The following is a 20786-nucleotide window of genomic DNA, read 5'->3' as shown; positions in this document are numbered from 1 at the left end:
CCCCTTTGGTCACTCTGTGTCCTGCCACAGCAGCTACTCACACTGGGTCACATCGGGCAATAGTGGTAGCCAGACTCCCCACTGCATGCCCACTATGTCTGAGCATAGGACTCAGCTGAGTCACAAAGAGGGGCTCTTATAGTGATGGCCTATCATATCCCAAGGCCTACAGAGTGTTGAACTAGACACAAGGAGGTGCGGGAGCTGCCCCAGAAGTCCTGGCAGACTCAGGGGAAAGGGACTCAAAGTCAATGGTCCAACTATAAGATGCCCCTCCTCGCTCAGTATGAACCTTCCATAGGAACCCATGTTGGGATATAGTCCCTTCAAACCCAGTGCTAAGTAACAGCAGCTTTGTCCAGCAGCATCACAAACAAAGGGGCCTTTGGGGTCAGCAGCTTCCCCATAATGAAGAGGGAAAATATCTGACTAGTCACTGAATCCAACAAGACAGGAAATGGGCAAGGGGTCCCTGTTTCTCCATTCCAGACTGGCCTTCCCAAAGTACTTCCCAGGCTAGATCACAGCCACCCCTGGAGTGACCGTGGGTCACCATTGGTGTGGAGGGGTGGGGCAGAGCAATCCCCAAAGTTGGGGAACTCACTCAAGGAGGATGGTGAGGAGGAGAGGAAGGAAACCTGACTGCCTTGGGCCCCCTGGGAATGTTGCCGACCTGGAAGGAGCTCTATAGCTGTAGCTGCCCAGTAAGCCCAGGGGCTCAGACCCCAGCTTGGGTTGGCAGGTTTGTCCAGTTGGGATCCACACAGCTTGAGGGCCAGATTCTATTTAAGTAGGGGTAAGGCCCAGTAGGCATTGTAGTGGGTGGATTCTGAGGAGCAGACAAGGGCTTGTTAACAGCTCTAGGTGGGGGACAGCCAGGAGGAGACCTCAGATGGAGTAGGGGTGGCACAGAGGGGCTGGTTTTCCACAAGTGATCTTTGTAGACTGAGAAGTTCTGGTAACGAATGAGGACAAGAAGACTAGGAGCTAGGAACAGCCATAAATAAGGGGAGTGGGGTGTGGGAACAAGCAGAAAGAGTTAGAGAATCAGAAAACCTCAGAGCTGGAGGTCCCAGCCCCCCAGAGGAACTCTTGCACCTGAGCTAGAATGCTCTCCCTATCCCTGGACAGCAAGTCTAGATCTAAGGAAGCTTTTCATACATGAAGCCAAAACTCACCCACCCCTACCCTCAACATACACTTTGGTCTCTGAGAAGTCCTCTGGGGCCACAGGGGCTCAAGGGGCTTTGATCTAGCAATGAAAGACAAGGATCACCCTTCTTTCCTCCCCATCACTTCCCAAACTTGACATCTGTGACTCTGGCCCCTGTCCTTCTCTCCTCTTCCATCCAGACATTCTGGGTAGCTGTCTCACCGCCTGTTTGCCCTGCTCAGGGAGCTTGGAAAGGATGGCTGTCTGGGAGGAAGAAGGCTCAGGATGCCCTGGAAATGGAGGGAACAGAAAACAACAACCCCCATGTAAAATCTCAGATATTCTCTCCATAAGCGGGAGCTACGCTTTTATTCATATTCCCCACTCCTCTCCTTTCCCTATCATTGCCTACAATGGCCAAGTAATCTCCTAAAACACAGGTTGAGAGATGTTTCTTCTTCCCTGGGCAAGAATCTTCCATGAGTCCCTAGTGCTTCTAGGATTAGATACAAACTCCACTCTTCTGATCTTGAAAACCCTTCTCCATCTGACTCTAGCTGACCTTCCTTCCCATCACTCCCCCCTGCACTCCAGGTCTGCCTCAGATCAGCTGACTTCCTATTCACAATGTCATCTCCAGCCTCCATGCCACTGCAGGGCTCTCCCTCCTCACTTCTGTCTCTTGGAAGCCCTTGGTCCCTCTCAGAGTCCATTCTGGATACCAGATCATTTTGCATTTATTTTGGATATAGACAAGGATAGATTTCAAGAGGGATTCTGCATTCACTGGAGAGAATTTGATCACATTTATAGGCATGTGATTTCTGCCCAGGCTTGTTGAGGGTTGCATGTGTATGTTTGTGTCCTCAGCCCTTAACTCAATGCTGGTACACAGCAGGCACTTAATGCATGCTTGCTTACTTGGATCAGATTGACTCATGACTCTGATGAGACCTTTGGCTCAACTCCTAGGTAGGAGTGGTGCCAACTGCTGGGCAGGGCAGGCTTTTCCTGAAATGCCCACCTGCCTTCTGTTTTCCATTGTTATTCATGCCCAGAGAGCCTTGGCACCTCCATTACTCACAAAAACTTTCTATGGAAAGAATGTAAAACATTGGAAAGTTTCCATTGAAGTCTTCTCCTGGTTCTGCTCAGACAGAGCCTTACAAAGTAAATGCACATCAGTGGTGAGCCTGGCCCTTTCAATGGAGAGATTTAAGTCCACTTAGTAACAAAAATGCCATAAATCACAAGCTACAAAGACCCCCAAGGTGCATAATGGACGTTCTCCACTTTTGTGAAAGCGTAATGTTTCCCCAAATGATTGTAACGGTTTTAAAAGCTCCATTAGAGTTATGCAGTTACACATTCCCTTAAATGAATAAAATAGAGCCCAACATGAGATATAGAGAGTGGCCTGAAGCCAGCTAAAGTGAGGCTGAAGTCTGCCCAGGAGAACCCAGAGCTTTTCTCAGCACCTGAACCATAATGGGGAGGGGCTTTGTTGTTCATTTGTTTGTTTTAAAGCAAAATTCAATGATCCAAAGCGTTGGGGAAATAAAATCTGGGACAAGTGGCTGTGAGGTCCAAATAGAGATAAGGCTTCTCCCAGGAGCCACTCTAAGATCACAAACATCTTGGGTGCCATGGATCAGAAGCATCTCTGATCAGAAAGAGTCCACAAGGAAATGATGAGGCTTCAATTGGGGGTGTTAATCTCCAGGTTTCTGGTGCCAGGGATGTGCCTGGGGAGGGAATATGCCCCATAGCCTGGGACAGAGCAGCCTCTGACTCTCATGGTTGAGAGATAAAAACTGCTCCCATTTGGATTTTACCATTTTCCTGATACTCTGTCAGGAAGAGAGATGCAGGGTCCCACTGCCTTGTTGAGTCACAAATGACAGTCATTGTCAGTGCTTTGCTTCCAATGTCCAAGCCTTTAAAAAGTGTCTGCTCTGTGCCAGACACTGCGGTTGCAAAGTGAGTGAGACAGGCTGGTCTCAAGGGGCTTCCATCCCATAGGTCTCATGGTGGGGGACTGGGGGCGTTAGAAACACAGATGAGTAAATCCACTAACCTGGAGGGCAGGGCAGGAAAGACTCCTGTAGTAGGTGTCCTCTGAGCTGGAACTTGGTAGAAGCTGAGGGTTCTCAGAGAGAGAGATGAGGACACAAAGCATTCCAGCCATGAGGAGTGGCCAGCACTGTGTGTAGGGAATGGCATGATGTAAGCTTTACTAGAAGGTAGACTGTGTGGGGAGAGTAATATGTAATGAGCCAAGGAAGGGGGGCTGGCTAGATTGTTAGGAGCTTCTAAAGCCATAGGATTTTTTATTTGACCCTGGAGGTAATAGGGAGCCACTAGAGTTTACTGAGTAAGGGAGTAATGTGGTCAGACTGGCACCTTAGCAGAACCACCTTGTCAGTGTGGAGGACAGACTGTAGTGGGGAGAGCCTTGAGGCAGGGGAACAGATTCCAGGCTCAGGTCATGAAGGTCCATGGGACGGACAATGAGAGAAGGATGACATACAAAACAGAAATGACTGGACTCAGCAATATGGGGAGAGTGAGGGACCCCAGATGATGTCCCTGAAGGGGCATGCAGCCCTTGACTTTGGCAGGCGTCTCCTTTGTGAATGGACACACCCACACCCACTAGAACTCTTGGGCTGGTCCCTACTTGGCACTACCTGCATAGGGACACAGGTCATCAAGTCCAGTCCCCCATACAGATGAGGAAACTGAGGTACACAGAGAGAAGTGACTTTCCTATAGTGACTAATGAATGAGTGTCTGAGGAGAGATTGGAACCCATCTTCCTGACTCCAGGTCTGACATCATCTCTGAGGTACCATGCTGCCTCTAAGGTAGCAGGTACTTAAGTTTTCTCCATTCACTGGCTCCTTCTAGGTCTTTTCCACCCCTTAAAACCCTCCACCTGACCCCATCATCTCCTCTCAGAGTTTGTCCCTATAACTCTCATCCCTTTCTTGGTCTGGCTCTCCCGAAGACTGGGCAATGCGCTTCCCCAGCCTCCCACTCACTCTTCAGTTCCTGTGAATCAGATTTTCACTCCATCATCCCAACAGACACAACTCTCTCCAAGGTTTGACAGTCTCTACATCACTCGGCTGGAATTTCCCAGTCTTCATATTTTTGCACCTTTCAAAAGTGATGACAAGCCCATCTTTTCTCTTGGCTATAGGCAGAGATATTATTCCCCAGGAGAGTAAAAGCTCATACAAGTCAGGGTCAATGTGAGAGTTTTTGTTTTGGTCCTGGCACCTTGAGGTTCTGGGCCTCTGGAAAGGTGGAATGGCTGGAGGATATTCCCATGGGCTGAACTGAATTGAGGAGGGGAGATGAGAGGCTCAGAGGTCCCAGAGTACTTCTGAGCTCTCAAACTCAGTTCTGTGGGGTGTAAGCCAGAGGAATCCCAAGGAGCAGGGCTGGGAGGGATGACAAAGTGAGCTTGCACACTCCTTGTGCCTGTCTCAGGCATACTTAGCCAAGTCCCCTGTTTATCTACAGTCTCTTCCAAGCTGTGACCCCTGCATAAAAATAAGTCTCCTCTTCCCCCTTCCCTGCTCCCTCCTTTCCTATCATCTACAAACCATTATTTCTTTCTGGGAGCTTGTCTCATAAGTTGGCTGCCTCATGTCTTGTGTGAAACCATCAATATTCTATAAAGAATCAATCACAGTCTTACCAGGTGGGCAGGTGGGAATGCAGATGCATCCTCTCTGTGCCTTGATGGAGAGAGATGAATGGATGGATGGCCTGGTGACCTCATCTGTTTGGGGTCTGGTCTATAGATAGATGCTGGGCTCACTTAAGGCCCAAACAGTTTTGGCCCATCTTCCCTTCAGGTAATCCACCAGCACCAGCCTCTCCAGGAACAGGTGCACCACCACCATGGCCAGCTCCCCACTGGGAGCTTTACTGCCAGCACATGTCTGTCTGAACCCAACAAATCTGGTCAACAAATGCCAGGGACTCCCTCTTGCCTTTAGGATCAAAGAGAAATTCCTTTGCTTGGCATAAGCCCTTCTCATCATGCCCCCAACTACCTTTCCAGACTTATGACATATCATTTCTTCACACAGTCCCTCCATTCTGACTTTTCATACAGGACATGCCATCTCTGACCTCCACACCTCTGCACTGCCTGTTCCCCATGCCAGAAACACCCTCAGTCAGCTGTCAATTTCCTCCCAAATTAGTTTGTACCACTTTGTGGTTACTTTGTATCTACATGTTTATGTCATTGTCTTCCTTGATAGCCCCTTGAGGGGCAGGTCCTGTTTCCCTTCTGTCTCTGTATCACCAGCTCTCAGCACAACTCCTGGTGTCCAGTATACTTGTTATAAATACTGGGTAAATGACAGATCATTTGGTGACTCGAATAGCTGTACAAACGGTGGGGTAGAGAAGGGAATGAGCATGTATAATGTGTTCACTCACTACGTGCTGGGCACTAAGTGCTTTGTGGATGTGATGCTTCTCCAAACAGGAAAAAGTCAAAGCCTCTCAAGTCCTGGTCCTACAGAGAGATGCCCTTAGTGGGCAACAGAGTCAGGGCAGCACCTTCCCACAGCCAAGTGTCCCTGCCTTGTCTAGCTCCCTCCCTCTAGGAGGGGCCCAGCTCATTAATGGAGAACAGGTCAGATGCCCAAGCCAAGCATTTAGGAAACATCAATATTTTTCCTTCCTCAAATTCTGAAACTTTCCTTTAAAAAGGTATTTTCAAACCCAAGCCAAGAACCTCTGAGAACACAGTCTGGCCCATCCCCTTCCCCGGCCTCATTAACCAGTCTCTCCTGACAGAGGCATCAGGAGCTCCAGCTCTCCCCAGCCTCTTGGGGAAAGTCCATCAAGTGAGATGGAAAGAAAACACAGGCTTGTTTTCCTTTCCTCTCCCAGCTGGTGGTCTTCTTCCCCACTCATAGGAAGGAGGTGAGAGTGAGTCGGGGCTGAAAGCTGGAGGCTTTCCTCTCACCTAGCTCTGGTTTCCCCAGCTGCAGAGGAGGCCTTTTTAATGGTATTATGGCAGATTGGCGGCTGATTGGGCCAAATGGTGGGGATTTGAATGGAGACAGCCTTGAATGCATGCCTTTGTGGGACCCAACCTTCCCAGCCTTAAGTTATAGCAGCAGATTCATCGAGCGATCTATCCAGGGCTCACTTCACGGCTCGGCAGGCCAGGAGCCTGATTCTCCCTCGGAATAAGCCAGGCTGAACTAGTTAGGTGTTGGAATCAGTCGTGTGACCCTAGGCAAGTCACTTAACCACTCTTTGCCTCAGTTTTCTGACCTGTAAAAGGGGGATAATAACAGTATACATCCCAGGGTTGTTGTAAAGATCAAATGAGATATTTGTAAAGTGCTTTAGAATCTTTAAAGAACTTTATAAATACTAGCTACCATTGTTATGGAATGGAATAGAATGCTATTGTGCTGAAGAAATGACCAAAAGAGGTATTTTAAAGAAAACTGGAAAGATGAACATGAACTGAACTGATGCAGTGAAGCAGGCAGAACTAGGAGAACAATCTATATTGTAACAATGTAAAGGACAGCACCTCTGAAAAAGTGAACAACTCTGCTCCCTGCAACGACCAACCTGCCTTCCAGAGGAGCATAATATTAATAATGTCTAGCATTGATAGGGTACTTTAAGATTTACAAAGACCTCTACAAATATTATCTCATTGTATCCTCACAAGAATTCTGGGAAGTAAGTGCTATTAACACCCTCATATTATGGATGAGGAAACTGAGGCAATTTGCCCAGAGTCACAAGCTACTAAGTAGCTGAGGGAGGATTTAAACTCAGGTCTAGCACTCCCTTCACTGTGGTGCCTTCTACTTGCATCTAGGTTCCTCTGCATCCGCTCAGTCCAGAGAGAAAAGAGATGGACTCAGGCTGCAGACTGAAATCTCAGGTATGGATTTAGGGCTTTGCTTGGCTACACTTCCATACTATATGGGAAAGCTTTTTTTTTGAGGGGGAGTGCAGCGGGGAAGAGTTATGGGAGACAGAGGGCAGCCTTCATAGTGATGCCAAGAAAAGGGAAAATGTGAAAAAGAACTAGCTCGTGGAGAAGAGAAGGCAACTGCATTCAATTTCATGTAGAGACATGCCCAAGGTTGGTCACAAGCCTTTTTTTCCTGTCCTTTGTGTTTGGGAATTGCTGTTTGATACTATTTACCGAGTTCAGAATAATATAAAAAGAACATTTTTTTTTTAGTTTTTAAGGGGAGAGAGATTCAAGCATCTCCTTGAAAGCAGGATCTCTCTTCTTTTTGGATCACTGATGTTTAGCACAATATCCCACACAGTAGTAGCTAAATAAATATTGTAGGTTAATTGATCCAAAAAACCAAACTAGTATTTTCTACCTGTGTGCCCTTAAGCAACTCCCTTCCCCCTCCTGTGCCTCAGGTTCCCCCTCCTTGAACTCACTGGTCTTTGAGGTCCTCCCAAGATCTGGTATAGGATGCACAGAAACCTCTCAGTGTTCATCCTGCAGCCTCAGATTTCAGTTTCTTCCAAAGGAAGAAAATCTTTGCCAATTTCCAACCCCCCCCCCCCCCCCAATGGCTGGCCCTTCTCTCTTCACTGTCAGGGTCTCGATGCTCACCGGTTGCTATGACAACATGTTCACAGCATCTGGACTAATAATAACAGTACCTCTCACGCCTCCAACAGCTTTGAGGTTTACAAAGTACCCCTCCCATATCCTCCCGTTGGCTTCTGGAGACGAAGCGAGGAGGAACAGAAATTGGCCAAGGGCATGAAGGGCCTTCCTGCAGCGGTACTCCACACACTGGTCCCTTCCCGAAGCACCTGGGCCCTCTTAGCCCTCCTCCAAACGCCTCCCAGCCCCCCTCCAACTCCTCCCAGCTCCTCCACCTGCTCCCAGCCCCGCCTAGTTCCTAGTCCAGCCCCGCCCAGCACCTCCCAGTTCAGCCCCGCCCCGCCCACTTCCTCCCAGCCCCGCCCAGCTCCTCCTAGCTCCTCCCAGCCCGCCCAGCCCAGCCTCTGCTCATCGTTCTGGTTCCACTCATCTTTCTGGTTCCACTCTGATGCTAATAAATGTCTTGGGGTCGCAGGGCTCTCCATCCCCTTGTATTGTGACTTCCTGACCTGTGTCAACATCTGGGATCCATCTCTGTTCCCTTTCAATTCCAAAGCAGCTTCCTTTAAACTAGTGATGACACTGGAGATTTAGGCCGCAGGGAGGGGACTGGAGGGGCAGTCATCTCTGAAAGATCGAGTGGCTGCCAGGCTCAGTTCCCCCACATCCTAGAGGTCCCCTGCAGCTTGTGCCAGGACATCATCTCTTCTTGTGATATTTTCAAACACAGACCTTGTGCTTGAGGAGAGGTGGGTCTGATTCATTCCTGGGAGCTCGACATCCCACAAAACCTAAGAGTGAGGGGGCTCCCATGCGGGTCTCAGTGCATGGCTATGACTCCTAGGAAGGCTTTCCCTAGACACCTCTGAGAGCAAGTACTACACTGCATGTATTCTCTTTGAGAAGCTGCCCAGGGCTGATCTGGGGCACTCGCCTCTGTGGGCAGCCTTTCCCCCACCTCTATTTATTCACCCCACAAGTAATGGGAGAGAGCATTTAGCAGCTAAGGCCAAGAGCCCTCAGAACTCCCCTTCTGACCCCTTACTGCAGGAAGAAGGGTCCTTCCTGGGAGAGGCAGAGGCCTTCTACCTCACTCAACAGCAGACAGGCCTAGAAGGCCTCCTCCCTGGCCCCCATCCACGCAGTAGGTAAGAACCACACCATCTCTGTTCTCTGTTTCTGGCCCTGATACAGCTGGTGTGTTATTGCTGCCATTGTATGATGGGACAAAAATGAGTCTCCCCGAGGACATTCTACAGACATGACCAGAGTCACCGGCGCCAGTGAGAGGTGAGTCCTAGAAAACAGTGGTCTCCTTCCCTGCCCAGAATGGGACAGATCACCAGAGAGGAGTCATACCTGGAGAGCAATACCGAAAGTGACTGGAGAGAAATTTTATGGATTTATACAGCACATAAATGAGGCTTTTAAGGGCAAGGCAAGCAAAGGAAGAAGAAGAAAAGTACAATAAAGTACAAAAGGGGGATGGGATTTTCAAGCAAAACCCAAAGCAAAATATAAAGTGGGGCTTAGAACAAATAAGAAAAGAGCTTGGATGAGGTGGAAACTGCTGTGTAGTCCCATCTTACCCAGTCAGGGCCTCTCACACTTACACTATGTCCTTGTCTCACACAGTCAGGGCCTCTGGCATCCAGGCTCACAAACTTTCCATGTAATCTCCCTGAAGAGCTTCTGACTTGAAATACAAATGCTGATTAAATTACTTTCAGCATTTTCATTCCAATCAGGTTTTACTCTATTAACTTGTGACTGTCACTATGAAAATTCAAAACAATTAGAGGATTTCTCAACTGATGATGTGGTGCTATATATGGTATTGGTCTTACTCTATAGAATCCTGAATTTCCTATCTAGAACATGGCTTAATTTAAGCCATGAGGGAATAAATATCTAATTCTACACATGCACTGCTGAATGAAGGTGGAGAAAAATGCACAACTTGGTCTACTACAGACTGATGTTATGCAGTCTCAGCTAGGTTCTCACCACTGCCAGGCAATCCTACCACACCAACCTTATCAGCTCCCTGTCCCTTTCTCCACAGTGGCTCTTCCAATCTTCTCATCCCTCCTCAAATCTCCCATAGCTCCCTCTCCTCTACACTCTTTCATCTGACACTGTTATTTTCCAGAAGAAATTGAGACCACTCATGGTGAACTTCCTCCTCTCCTATCACACAGGTGCTTTCCATAATTACTCCTGTCTAACATGATGAACTGGCCTTTCTCCTTACCAAGGTCAATCCTTTTGCCTTCTCAAGTGATCCTATCCCGCTCTGTCTCCTCCAGTAGATTGCTCCCTCTGTCATTCCCCCTTTCACTTATCTCTACTGGCTCCTCCCATTTTGCCCACAAATGTGCCTCTTGTCTCCCCTATTCTGAAAAAGGATCTCCCTTGACCCTTCCATCCCTGCTAACAATCATCCTGTCTCTGTTCTGCCCTTTGTAGCTAAACTCCTCAAAAAGGGCATCTACAAGTGGTGCCTCCATTTTCCTTCCTCTCACTCTCTCCTTCACCCCTTTCAAGCTGGCTTATGACCTCATCTTTCCATCCAAACTGCCCTCTCCAAAATCACCAGTAATGTCTTAGCTACCAAAGCCAGTGACATTTGTTCAATCATTATCCTGCTTGATCCCTCTGCAGCCTTTGACACTGTAGGTCACTCTCTCCTCCTAGATCCTCTCTTCTCTCTAGGTCTCGGGGATACCCCTCTCTGTCCTGATTCTCCTCTTATCTCTCTGGCCACTTCCTTGCTGTCTCCTTTGCTGGATCTTGCTCCAGATCATACCTTCTAAGCATGAGTGCCCCTCAGGGCTACATTCTGTGCCTTTTCTTCTCCCTCTATACAACTTCACTTGGTGATCTCAACAGTTCCCATGGATTTAATGATCACCTCTAGGCTGATAATTCTCAGATCTATCTACCTTTCTTGCCTTAGTCTCTCTGCTGACCTCCAATCTCCTATCTCCAACAGCCTTTCAGAATCTCAAAGTGGAAGTAGATATCTTGAACTCAATGTGTCCGAAACACAACTGATTTTCTTTCTTCCTACCATCCCCCCCTTCCCTTCCCTATTACTCTCAAGGGCACCCCCATCCTCCCAGTCCCTCAGACTCCCAGTCTAGGATTCTTTACTATCTCTCACCCCCCAGATCCAATATGGATCTAAGTCCTGTCAATCTCACCTGTGTACCATCTCGTGTTGATTTTACCTGTGCAGCATCTGTTGATTTCACCTGTACACCATCTCTTCTTGATTTCACCTGTGCACCATCTCTTCTTGATTTCACCTGTGCACCTTCTCTTGTTGATTTCACCTGTGCACCCTCTCTTGTTGATCTCACCTGTGCACCATTTCTTGTTGACTTCACCTCTGCAGCATCTCTTGTTGATTTCACCCCTGAAACTCTCTAGGATACTCCCCTTCTTCTCCCACACTGGTGCAGACCCTCATCTCCTCAGATCTGGACTATTGCAGTAGCTTCTGGGGAGGGTCATCCTGCTTCTAGGCTTTCCACTCTACTTCTGTTCAATCACTAAAGTGATTTTCCTAAAGGGGGCAGGTCTGACCATGTCACCCCCTACTCAGTAAACTCCAGGGGCTCCCTAGAGCCTCCAGCATCAAATACAAAATGCTCTGTTTGGTCTTCAAAGCCCTCCATAACCTGCTCCCTTTTCCCTTTCCAGCCTTCAACCTCCTCACTCCTACTCACACACTTTTTGACACTCCTGGCTGTTACATGAACAGAGCCCTCCATCTCTTGACTCTTGGCATTTTCCCTCATTGTTCCCCTGCCTGGATGCTCTTTTTCCTCTTCTCTGACTACTGACCTCCTTGGTTTCCTTTAAGACCCAACTGAAACTCCACCTTCTCCAGGAAGCCTTTCCCTATCCCTCTAAATTCTAGTGCTTTCCCTTGGTTAATTATTTCTGATTTATCCTGTATGGAGCTTGTCTGTGCATGACTATCTGCTTATTGTCTCCCCAGTCATTCAATTGTAAGCTCCTTGAGGTACAGTGGGTGAAGGATGAAATGACTGAGGAAACAAAGGTCTGAACTTCTGAGTATTCCAGTTTATTAAGCGATGTTAGTTCTCACTCACAAACCAGGAGAAGACCTCCTCAGCTTAGGTCTGGACCCCAAACACAGGCATAGACAGACTTTTATACATTGAAAACAATTAATCAAATAAGGCCACTTAATTAAAAGGAAATAATTCATTCGGTAATCTGATTTCTAATTGGGGGAAAGATTAGGGACTTTTTCGGGAGAGTGAACAGGTGAAACTCCCTGAAATCAGAAAAAGAGGCATCCCCTTCCCTGCAAGTGTCTGTGAACATGCATTAATCAAAGGAATATGGAAATAGTAACTGATTGCCTCATATGGCACCAGTTTTCAGGTTAAGACATGTAGACTGCTTGAGATGTATAATTGTGAGAAAACTCCTTGGATCAGCCTTTGGATCTGAACAGCTTTTTGGTCAACATAATCAAGATCCTTGGTTAAGGATCTCTCAGAAGCCAGGAGAGGGGATCCAGTTTCCCAGCCACACAGGGACAGATTTAAACAACACAATAAAATTTCCTCTCAATTCCCACAATTGAATAAAGTTTTCTCACAAGACAGAAATTAGACTAGACCCATCACTGAACATAAAGGGAGCTGGGTTCACTCCAGATTTGAGTCACAAGATGGAGTCTGTGGATTCCCTCAGTTTCCACAATTAGCCTCTTACTGTCCTGAGCCCTTCAGTTGTCTCGGAGGTCAGGGACTGTCTTTTGACTCTCTCACTGCTTAGCATGGGGCCTGGCACATAACAGACCCTTAACCAATGTTTATTAATTGATACCAGTACCTATTACGTGCCAGGCCCCATGCTCAGTGCTTTTTACAATATTCTGTCATTTGATCCTCCCAACAGCCTGGGGAGGTAAATGCATTATGGTCTCCATTTTACAGCAGAGGAAACTGAGGCAAACAAAGGTTAAGTGACTTGCCCCAAATCTCACAGCTAGTAAGCATCTGAAACTAGATTTGAACTCAGGTCTTCTAGACTCCAGGCCCGGAGCTCCATCCATTGAGCCACAGCTGTTGCTTTCACTGCTTTTCAACATTCATTCAACAAATACTTCAATCTATCATTAAGCATCTATTAAGTGACTTCTGTATGCCAAGCTCTGTGCTGGACTCAGAGTCTGGAACACTGAGACCAAATGAACCCATCCTGACTCTTAAGGAAGTTAATTTTTTTTCTGGGAAACAATTTGAACATACAGAAATGTGAAAGGATATAGTCTGAGGTGCCCTCTGTGAAATAAAAATACGCAAAGAATAAATACAAAATAATTGAGGGTACACCAGAACCTGAGGGCAGCAGAGATGGCTGCATGTAGGAGGTGGCCTTTGAGCTCAGCTCTAAAGGGAGAGAGGAATTGTGGAGGCAGAGGGGAAGGAGTGAATTCTAGGCATGAGGCACAGTCTAAGCAAAGGCCCAGAGACAGGAGAAGGAATGCAGCAAACTCAATACCTGATCGCATTTTGATAGGTCTTCACAATTTATAAAATTTTTTATACATATCATGACTTTCAGTCCTCAGAAAAACCTTGGGAGATAGACAAGGCAAGTTTGAGTATCCCCATTTTACAGATGAGGAAACTGAGGTTCAGACCTTCCATAATTCCCCAGGGAGCAGGATTCAAATCCTAGTCTTTTCTGCCTCCAGACCCAGGCCTCTTTTTCCTCTGTATTGAACCATCTGCCCTCTCTGGTCCACACACTGTGCTCAGCATCACAGGAGACAGAGATGAGGCCCACATATCAAAGAAGCAGGGTGCATCTTCTCAGTATGAGTTCAGCCAGAAGGGCAGTGCCACCCACCAGCAGCCAGCCAGGAGCATCAGCCCTGTGGCCAGTGATTATGATATCACACCAGCCACTGGTTCTTCTGGTTCCAAGTCAGGAGAGAGCCACTATGCAGAACAACAGGGGCTGTGCTTATGTGCCGGAATAGCCTTGGAGTCCACGACTGGGACTCTGGTCAAGCCCCGTCTCCTTGGAGCCTCAGAGAATATTGAAGAGAGGCCTATGTGTGCCCAGACACAAAGAAGGGGAATAGGGATGCAAAGACAAAGCTAGACTGTGCCTGCCCTCAAGAGCTCCTAGTCTGCTGGAGTGGAGTGGAGACAATGTACACATGAACTCACACAAAACAGATACAAAGCCCAGCTAACGCAAGTGTGCACCAGGAGTACTAATGAGCAGGGGAGACCAGGGTCGGCCTCCTGTAAGGGAGCAGGATTCCAACCCTGCTCTTTTCCTGCCTTCAGTTGTGCGTTTGTCCTTTGTTGCCGAAGAAGACCATGCCATCACAGAAATGATGACATGACTTGCACTTGACTTTGTTTTTTTTTTTTTTTGAGAGAGAGGGAGGGCTGCCTTCAGTTAGGTTCACAGAAAAATCTTTAGAATTAGGGACAGAAGACTTGGGTAAGAGATGTGACCACCTTTGATCCTCTATGTGACTCGGGTGATTTCTCATTTGGTCTCAATTAAAAGGAGGGAAGGGGCTTGATGGGAAGGGTCCTGAAGATTCTTACCACTCTAGTTTTTTCCACACCCTTGATCCAATGGCCCCGTCCCTGAAATCTCTGTCCCCCAATTCCCCATTTCACTTTGGTCTGATGACTGTCTCAATGATCTGACCCAGCCCCCACTTTGTGCTAAAGATCAGGCGATCTGTCGGACAGTGGGCATCCTCTCTCTGGGGTCTCTTTTCAGCCCCTTTGTCCCTCTCTCTTGAACATCTCACCCCTCCTTGAAGATGGCTCCCATGGTCCTGAGCCCCAGTCTCACACTCTCACTTGTCTGTGTGAGCTTCCTATGTAGCCCCAGCCCCTGGGAAAGTCCTGCCCTTCCAGCCTGGCAGCTGCTGCCTCCTCTTCCTCCTCCCTCTTCTCCTTCTTTCTCCTTCTCCTCTTCCTCTTCCTCCTCCTCCTCCCTCTTCCTCCTTGGATTTCCCTGGGTGTACCTGCTGCCCACCTCCTTCTTGTAAATCTCAGTCATGGGGCTGAGCTCCTTCTGCATGGGGATCATGCTGCAATCTTAGGCTGGAAGGTTTCTGAAGATGGGCGCAGTATTCAGTAGGCTGTTATCTCTGGAAGACTGTGGGAGTGGGCAGGGGCGTCTGCCTGCTCCTCTCAACAGGTCCCTGACGTAAGATTGACCCAAGGCCAGTTCTGGGCTTTTCCAGCTGGTTCTGGTGGGGATGGTTACATTAGCGAATTTCCTTTCAGTTTAGGCCCTGTTGATTCTCTTCCATGGAACTGGATGGATAGAGGAGATGGGAATTCACAAAGCAGGCATTTCAGAGGCAGAAGGGCCCTAGAAGGCCCTAGGCTAATCTAGCTCAGGTTCAAGTTTTTGCTGACAAATAGCCCCCTGGCAAGAGGGAAGTCCTCTATGCTGCCCTCCTAGAGCCCAGGGCACATCAGACAGCCCCCAGCTAGGGTCCTTACATCAAACTCAAATGTATCTGTGCCTTCACAGAGTTATAAGCTTGCAAAGGCCTGCCTGGTACAGAACCCAGGACCAAAGCAAGAGAAGAGGTACAGGCTTGGAGGCTGAACTCTCAGACTCCTTCATCCCTGTCCTGTCCTGCCCTCTTCTTCACCATCCTTCCCCTCCTTCTTCAGGTCAACATTCTGCTTCTACATTTCATATTAGTCAAGTAGCCAGCCTAAGCCTCTTCACCTCTCTGACCATGAATCTACCTTTAAATAAAACAAAGGGCTGTGGTCATAACATCCATTTTCACTCCTTCACCCATGTAGACTCACGACAAGTTAAATGCCAGATCTTCCAGGCAGTCTGGTAGTTAGCTTGGGCTCAGATCAAACCAACAGAGGGGCTCCATCTTCTCTACATCTCAAGGACTCTTGAAGACCCCAGTGCCTCTAGTTGGCTTTGTGGCTGTGGGGGGGCCCACCACACCCAACTTTCCAGGCATCCAGCCTCAGTGATGCCCCTTCCCAGATGTTCTTCATGCCCCCAAGTCAGTGGGTGCTTTACTGCCACCCTCATAGGCTCCTGCATAGAGAGGATATGATGGCTTCATCAGAAAGGTTTTTGAGGTTCTCCATTTAATCCTCTGCAATGACGTTATTTAATCAGTCATAATTATGTTTTTGTGGTGGTCTTTTTGCAAATATGCATCATGTGTACCATAACACGAGCTGACCAAATGTCCCCAAAAATGTTTCTTGTTACCTTTGGGTGCAGGATAAAACCAGCTCAATTTGCTTTTCCAAGGGGGAGAAAGATTCCTTTATCTGTGAGATCCCATTGCAAGATATTTTCCTTCAGATTGCCTCTTTAATGTTAGTCCATAGATATTTTCTTTTTATTCTCTTAGTGACCCACAAAAAAGTGAGAAGTCAAAAAGCAACAACAAAGAACAGAAACTAGTGTTATCTGTTGTAAAATTATGTGAACTTATCAACTTTCCCTGTGTGTCTTTTGTTTGGTGAGTTAGTATATCAAATATTTGATATTGATGCCTATTGATACCTCTGACTTCTTCAAAAGGAATGATAGGATCTCCTCCAACTTATAGAAAATAAATGTTTTTTTCAAAGATGATTAAGCTCAACTTTGTGGGCTGTGTTATTTGGAGCAATAAACTGATCTCCATTGCTTTGGAGACTACACTTCAATTATTTATTGCATTTCTCATGAATAAGGAATAATCTTGTGGGATAAGAAATGTATTCCCTTGCCATGTGAAAATCACCAGGTGCCTATGAGACTTTGTAATTCTTGTGATGAGTTCTTTCTTATTCTCTCCATTGCTGTTTCTTTATGTTATTTGCCTTCCTTGTTCTTTTGAGATAATGCAGAGAAATTGAACTTAAACACATTTTCTTATTCTGCCAGCTCATCAAGTATTTTAAGGGTCACACCCCTCAGAAAGATTCTCCCTGTTCTGCTTTGCTCCTGAGAAGAGAACTAGGAAAAATGAGTAGAAGTGATAAAAAGGCAAATGGAGAATTGATCTTAGGGACATTTTCCTCACAATTGAAGTTCTTTATCGTCAGCACAGTCTCCCTCTGGAGGTGGTAGATGTTTTCTTACTGAAGGTCTTTAGGTAAAATCCAGATGGATCTTTGTTAAATAGATTTGAAAGGAGGTTTGTGTTCAGGTAAGGACATAAGTATTAGTCTCTGATTTTCTTTCCAACTCAGATCCAACGAATTTGCTTTTTGACCTCAGAAATTCACCTAGGTCTGGAGTCATCTGCACTTTTTACTCTCATTGACCCCACAAATTATCAGTTGTTGTCTTGCTGATTCGTCTTCCTTAGCCTATCTTGCATCCATCCCCAGATCTGTCTTTGTCTCTGCCTCTGTGACTTTGTCATCTCCTTCTCTTGACCCAATATGACAATCCTCATTTAGGACCTCATCACCTCTCCTCTGTGGCACCACCTTCCTCATTGCAGTCCCTGAATCTGTACCCTCCCCTCTTCAATCTATCCTCCACATAGCTGCCACTCTGATAGTCCTGAGTCATAGGTATGAAGTGTGGATTGTAGAAGATGCAACTTCCTTGTTTGGCGTTTAAAGTCCTTCATATTCTGACCCTCCTTGGCCTTTGTGGTCTGACTACACTGGCCTCTTTGATGTTCCTGTCTCCTGATATCACACAAATTGACCCCCAAGCCTGGAACACACTCCTTCCTCGAGTCCACCTCTGACAAGCTCTGGCTCTCTCCAACTTTTATCTCAAGGGTGATCTCTATCAAGAAACCTTCTCTGATTCCCCAGAATCAGTTAGTGACCTCCCCAAATTACTGTGTATTTGTGTATATGAGGTCAGTGACTGTCTCACTTCTGAATGGTCACATATTGGGTGGAACACTGGACCTGGAATCAGGAAAGCCCAGATATAAATATGGCCTCACATGCTTACTAGCTGTGTGACCCTGGGCAAATCACTTAACCCCTGTTTACCTCAGTTTCCTCATCTGTAAAATGAGTTAGAGCCAGAATTATGATGCCAGCACCTATCTCCCAGGATTATTGTGAGGATCAAATGAGGTAATCACTGTAAAGCATTTAGCACAGGCCCTGTGAGAAAGAAGCGCTGTGGAAGTGTTGGCTATTATTATAATTTTATGTGGTGCAGATGCACTCAATGAATGTTATTGATCAATGAACTGCTGAGGCATGAGAGGCTGTGATCTCTAGCAGTGAAGGGCAATTAGGGAGTGTTCACACAAAACAGTTCCTACATCCTTGAAACACTCCTGTGAAGAAAAAACAAAGGCATGGCTTCTGTGTCTCCGGGTGACTCTTCCTTGATCAAACACTGTTCAGCAAACACCGTGACATCCCTTACTGTGTCCTCACTCGCCCTTGGACATCTTTCCTCAAGAAGGAATTTATTAAGCTTGGGCATGTTCCACCAGACTCCAGAGCCCCCACTCAGGTAATCCTCAGGAAGGGTCCAACTCCTGTTCTCTTGGAGAGGATATGTGATGAGATTTCCCCCAGACCAACAAGTTTCCAGGTTGCAGCATTGGCATCCCTCCAGCACTATCTAAATGTTTGTTACCTTCCCATTGGAACAAAGGAAGGAAATAAACATTTATTAAGTACCTACTGTGTGCCAGGCACTCTGCTAAGAAAATTACAAATATTATCTTGTTTCACCCTCATGGCAATCCTGTGGGGTAGGAACTATTATGACCCCCATTTTACAGATGAGGAAACTGAGGCAGAGGTTAAATGATTCAAGCAGGGTAACCCAGGGTGGGCACTGTGACATCCCCTAGTTGTCAATGGGGAATGAATTCAGTTCCTGCCAGGCTGCCTTTGAGATGTCAGGATTTTGCTACTCAACAAGGCAGTGAGTGTGGAGAACTGTACAAAGGCACCACCATATGCAGAGGAGGAGATGTGTAGGCGCTCACTTCATAATCAGCCTCCTTAGAAATGCAGAATTTACGATGTTCCCTCTGCTCCAGTAATTTATATGTCAAGGATATCTCAAGAGGAAATGTAGGCAGCCAGCACTGGGTTTCTCCTTTCATTCACTAACTGCCCTGCCCATGACTCACTGTGATGTTCCTGGCTTCCATTTTACTCAAATATCTATTGTTTTGATTACAGATTTTAACTTCAGAGTTCAATTAGATTGAAACCACACGGCTTTCATCACTCTCTGCCATATAAAAGCATCCCATTAGATGGGGAAGTCTTTGCTCCACTGAAATCATCTGGAGGCTGGCAGGAGCAGGGGTCTCTGTGGATGGCTCCTGGCATAAAGAAATGCCTTCCCCCAGGAATGCACACACTCCCTTCTCCCTCTGCTCTCTTCTGATCCATGGAAGGTAAGTGCTCTCCATTCAAGTTTGACCAGGAGAGCAGATGTCTACTGTACAAATGTGTGACAGGAGGACCCTTCAGCCAAACTGCAGTCCTGGTATACCCCAGTGACCCCACACCACATAACGTACCCTCCAGAGGGAAGGGCAGGCCAAAGAAGAGGCAGAGAGAACAACAGTGCTCCCTCAAGAGGCTTCCAATATCTGGGGTCACCTGCTCTCCCAGATCTAGTTAGGAATGGAGCTTTCCTGCAGCATAAGACCCATCGTTTGCTCCTAAACATTCTTCAGTTTGGGCTCAGGGTAAGACTAACACAATGAAAGGTAGAAAAAGCAGCATGGGTGTCACTGGAGGCAGGGAGATCTGCAAGCAAAGACTGGAAAGCCCCTTGTTGGAAGAATGGTAGAAGGGACTCTCCTTAGACTAGAGGGAGTCCAAGGTCACAGAGGCCAGCATCAACGAAGGCATAGTAACCAGAAAGTCTGAGATGCATGAGGGCTAAGCAGAGGTAGCCAGTTTAGGGGAAGTAGGAGGTGGGGAATAGCTGTGGACAGTGGCATCTCATTGTAAGTGGGGGTGGACTTCAGTGAAAGCCTGAGGAGGTGGGGAGTCTTTGAGGACCAGCACAGAGCTGTTTGAGTTTCTGATAAAGCTGTGTTTGAAGGGGATGCATGTGCTGGTGGTGCACAGAATATATGAAGAGGGAATACCAGGGCTGGTGGGTCTAGGGAAAAGAGGCTGGAGCCTGAACCAGGGGGATTAGGGAAGAACTGTCTAAAAGCCACTGTGAGAACCACAATGTGTTGGTTGGGTTTGCAGCCCTCTGCTTCGGGGCTGGGAATCTGTATGATTCTAGTCAGGGTAAGGAGAAGCTACAAAGCAGGAGAGCAGGTCCTAGCTCCCAGCTCAGACCTCGGCTCTGAGAATTGAGGGACTGAAGATCCATAGAGATGGTGGCAGGGTTGAGTGGGAAGCCATGGAGAAAGGAGCCACAGGAGACCTCAAGGAACCATCAGAGAAAGAGCGAAGCCAGGTGAATCTGGGAGCCCAGGTCTGAGCTGGCACCTAGGACCTGCTCTCCTCCCTTGCAGAAGGGAGAAGTCCTACCCTGACCAGAACCATACAGATCCCCAGCCCTGAGGCAGATCTACAAACCCATCAGCATGTTATCCTGCACCTGCCCTTAGTGGGCTAACCCTCAGTCTCCCAGGACATTCTGTTTATGCCTACCTTATTCACCCATATCCAAGGAGATGGGAGCATAGAGTAGAGGTGGGTGGGGGGCTTCACATAAAAAAAGATCAGAGACCTTGTAAACAAGGGAGATTCTGGAAAAAGGGAATAAGGATAAGAGAAGGGTCTGGGATGGGATTCAGCAACCAGTTGAGTTTAGACACTGGAGGAGGCCGAGAAACCAGTGAATGAGAAAAATGTCAAGAGAGGAAGAAGCAGGAGGGGGAAGGATGACATCAGTATCTCAGAAGCCAAGCAAAGAGAGCATGATAATGTGTATGTGTGGGAGGGGTGGGTAGCAGGGTCCCAGAATCAGTGCTGGGAGGGGAGCCATCTGGACCAAGCCAGCTGG

The 20786-nt window shown here is 47.3% G+C and overlaps 1 protein-coding gene and 1 long non-coding RNA gene across 4 annotated transcripts in view; one reads left to right on the top strand and one right to left on the bottom strand.

Moving 5' to 3' along the window:
- Positions 1-20786, bottom strand: part of ADGRA1 (adhesion G protein-coupled receptor A1) — a 282987-nt gene that overhangs the window by 215499 nt on the left and 46702 nt on the right. For 2 of the 3 annotated variants that reach the window (XM_072629134.1, XM_072629135.1), the window contains exon 3: positions 3231-3356. The exons of the other annotated variant lie outside the window; for it this stretch is intronic. In XM_072629134.1, the coding sequence (XP_072485235.1) occupies positions 3231-3356 (126 nt within the window). The remainder of the gene's footprint in view (positions 1-3230; positions 3357-20786) is intronic. 3 annotated transcript variants of the gene reach the window in all.
- LOC140517682 (uncharacterized) lies at positions 7844-20426 on the top strand. Its single transcript, XR_011971726.1, has 3 exons — positions 7844-8542; positions 8988-9083; positions 18986-20426. It is a non-coding gene; the product is annotated as an uncharacterized lncRNA (long non-coding RNA).

Source organism: Notamacropus eugenii, chromosome 1 (assembly GCF_028372415.1).
Source record: "Notamacropus eugenii isolate mMacEug1 chromosome 1, mMacEug1.pri_v2, whole genome shotgun sequence".
Lineage (NCBI taxonomy): Eukaryota > Metazoa > Chordata > Mammalia > Diprotodontia > Macropodidae > Notamacropus > Notamacropus eugenii.
Note: the sequence above shows the minus strand (reverse complement) of the source record. Positions and strands in the feature narration are given on the sequence as shown.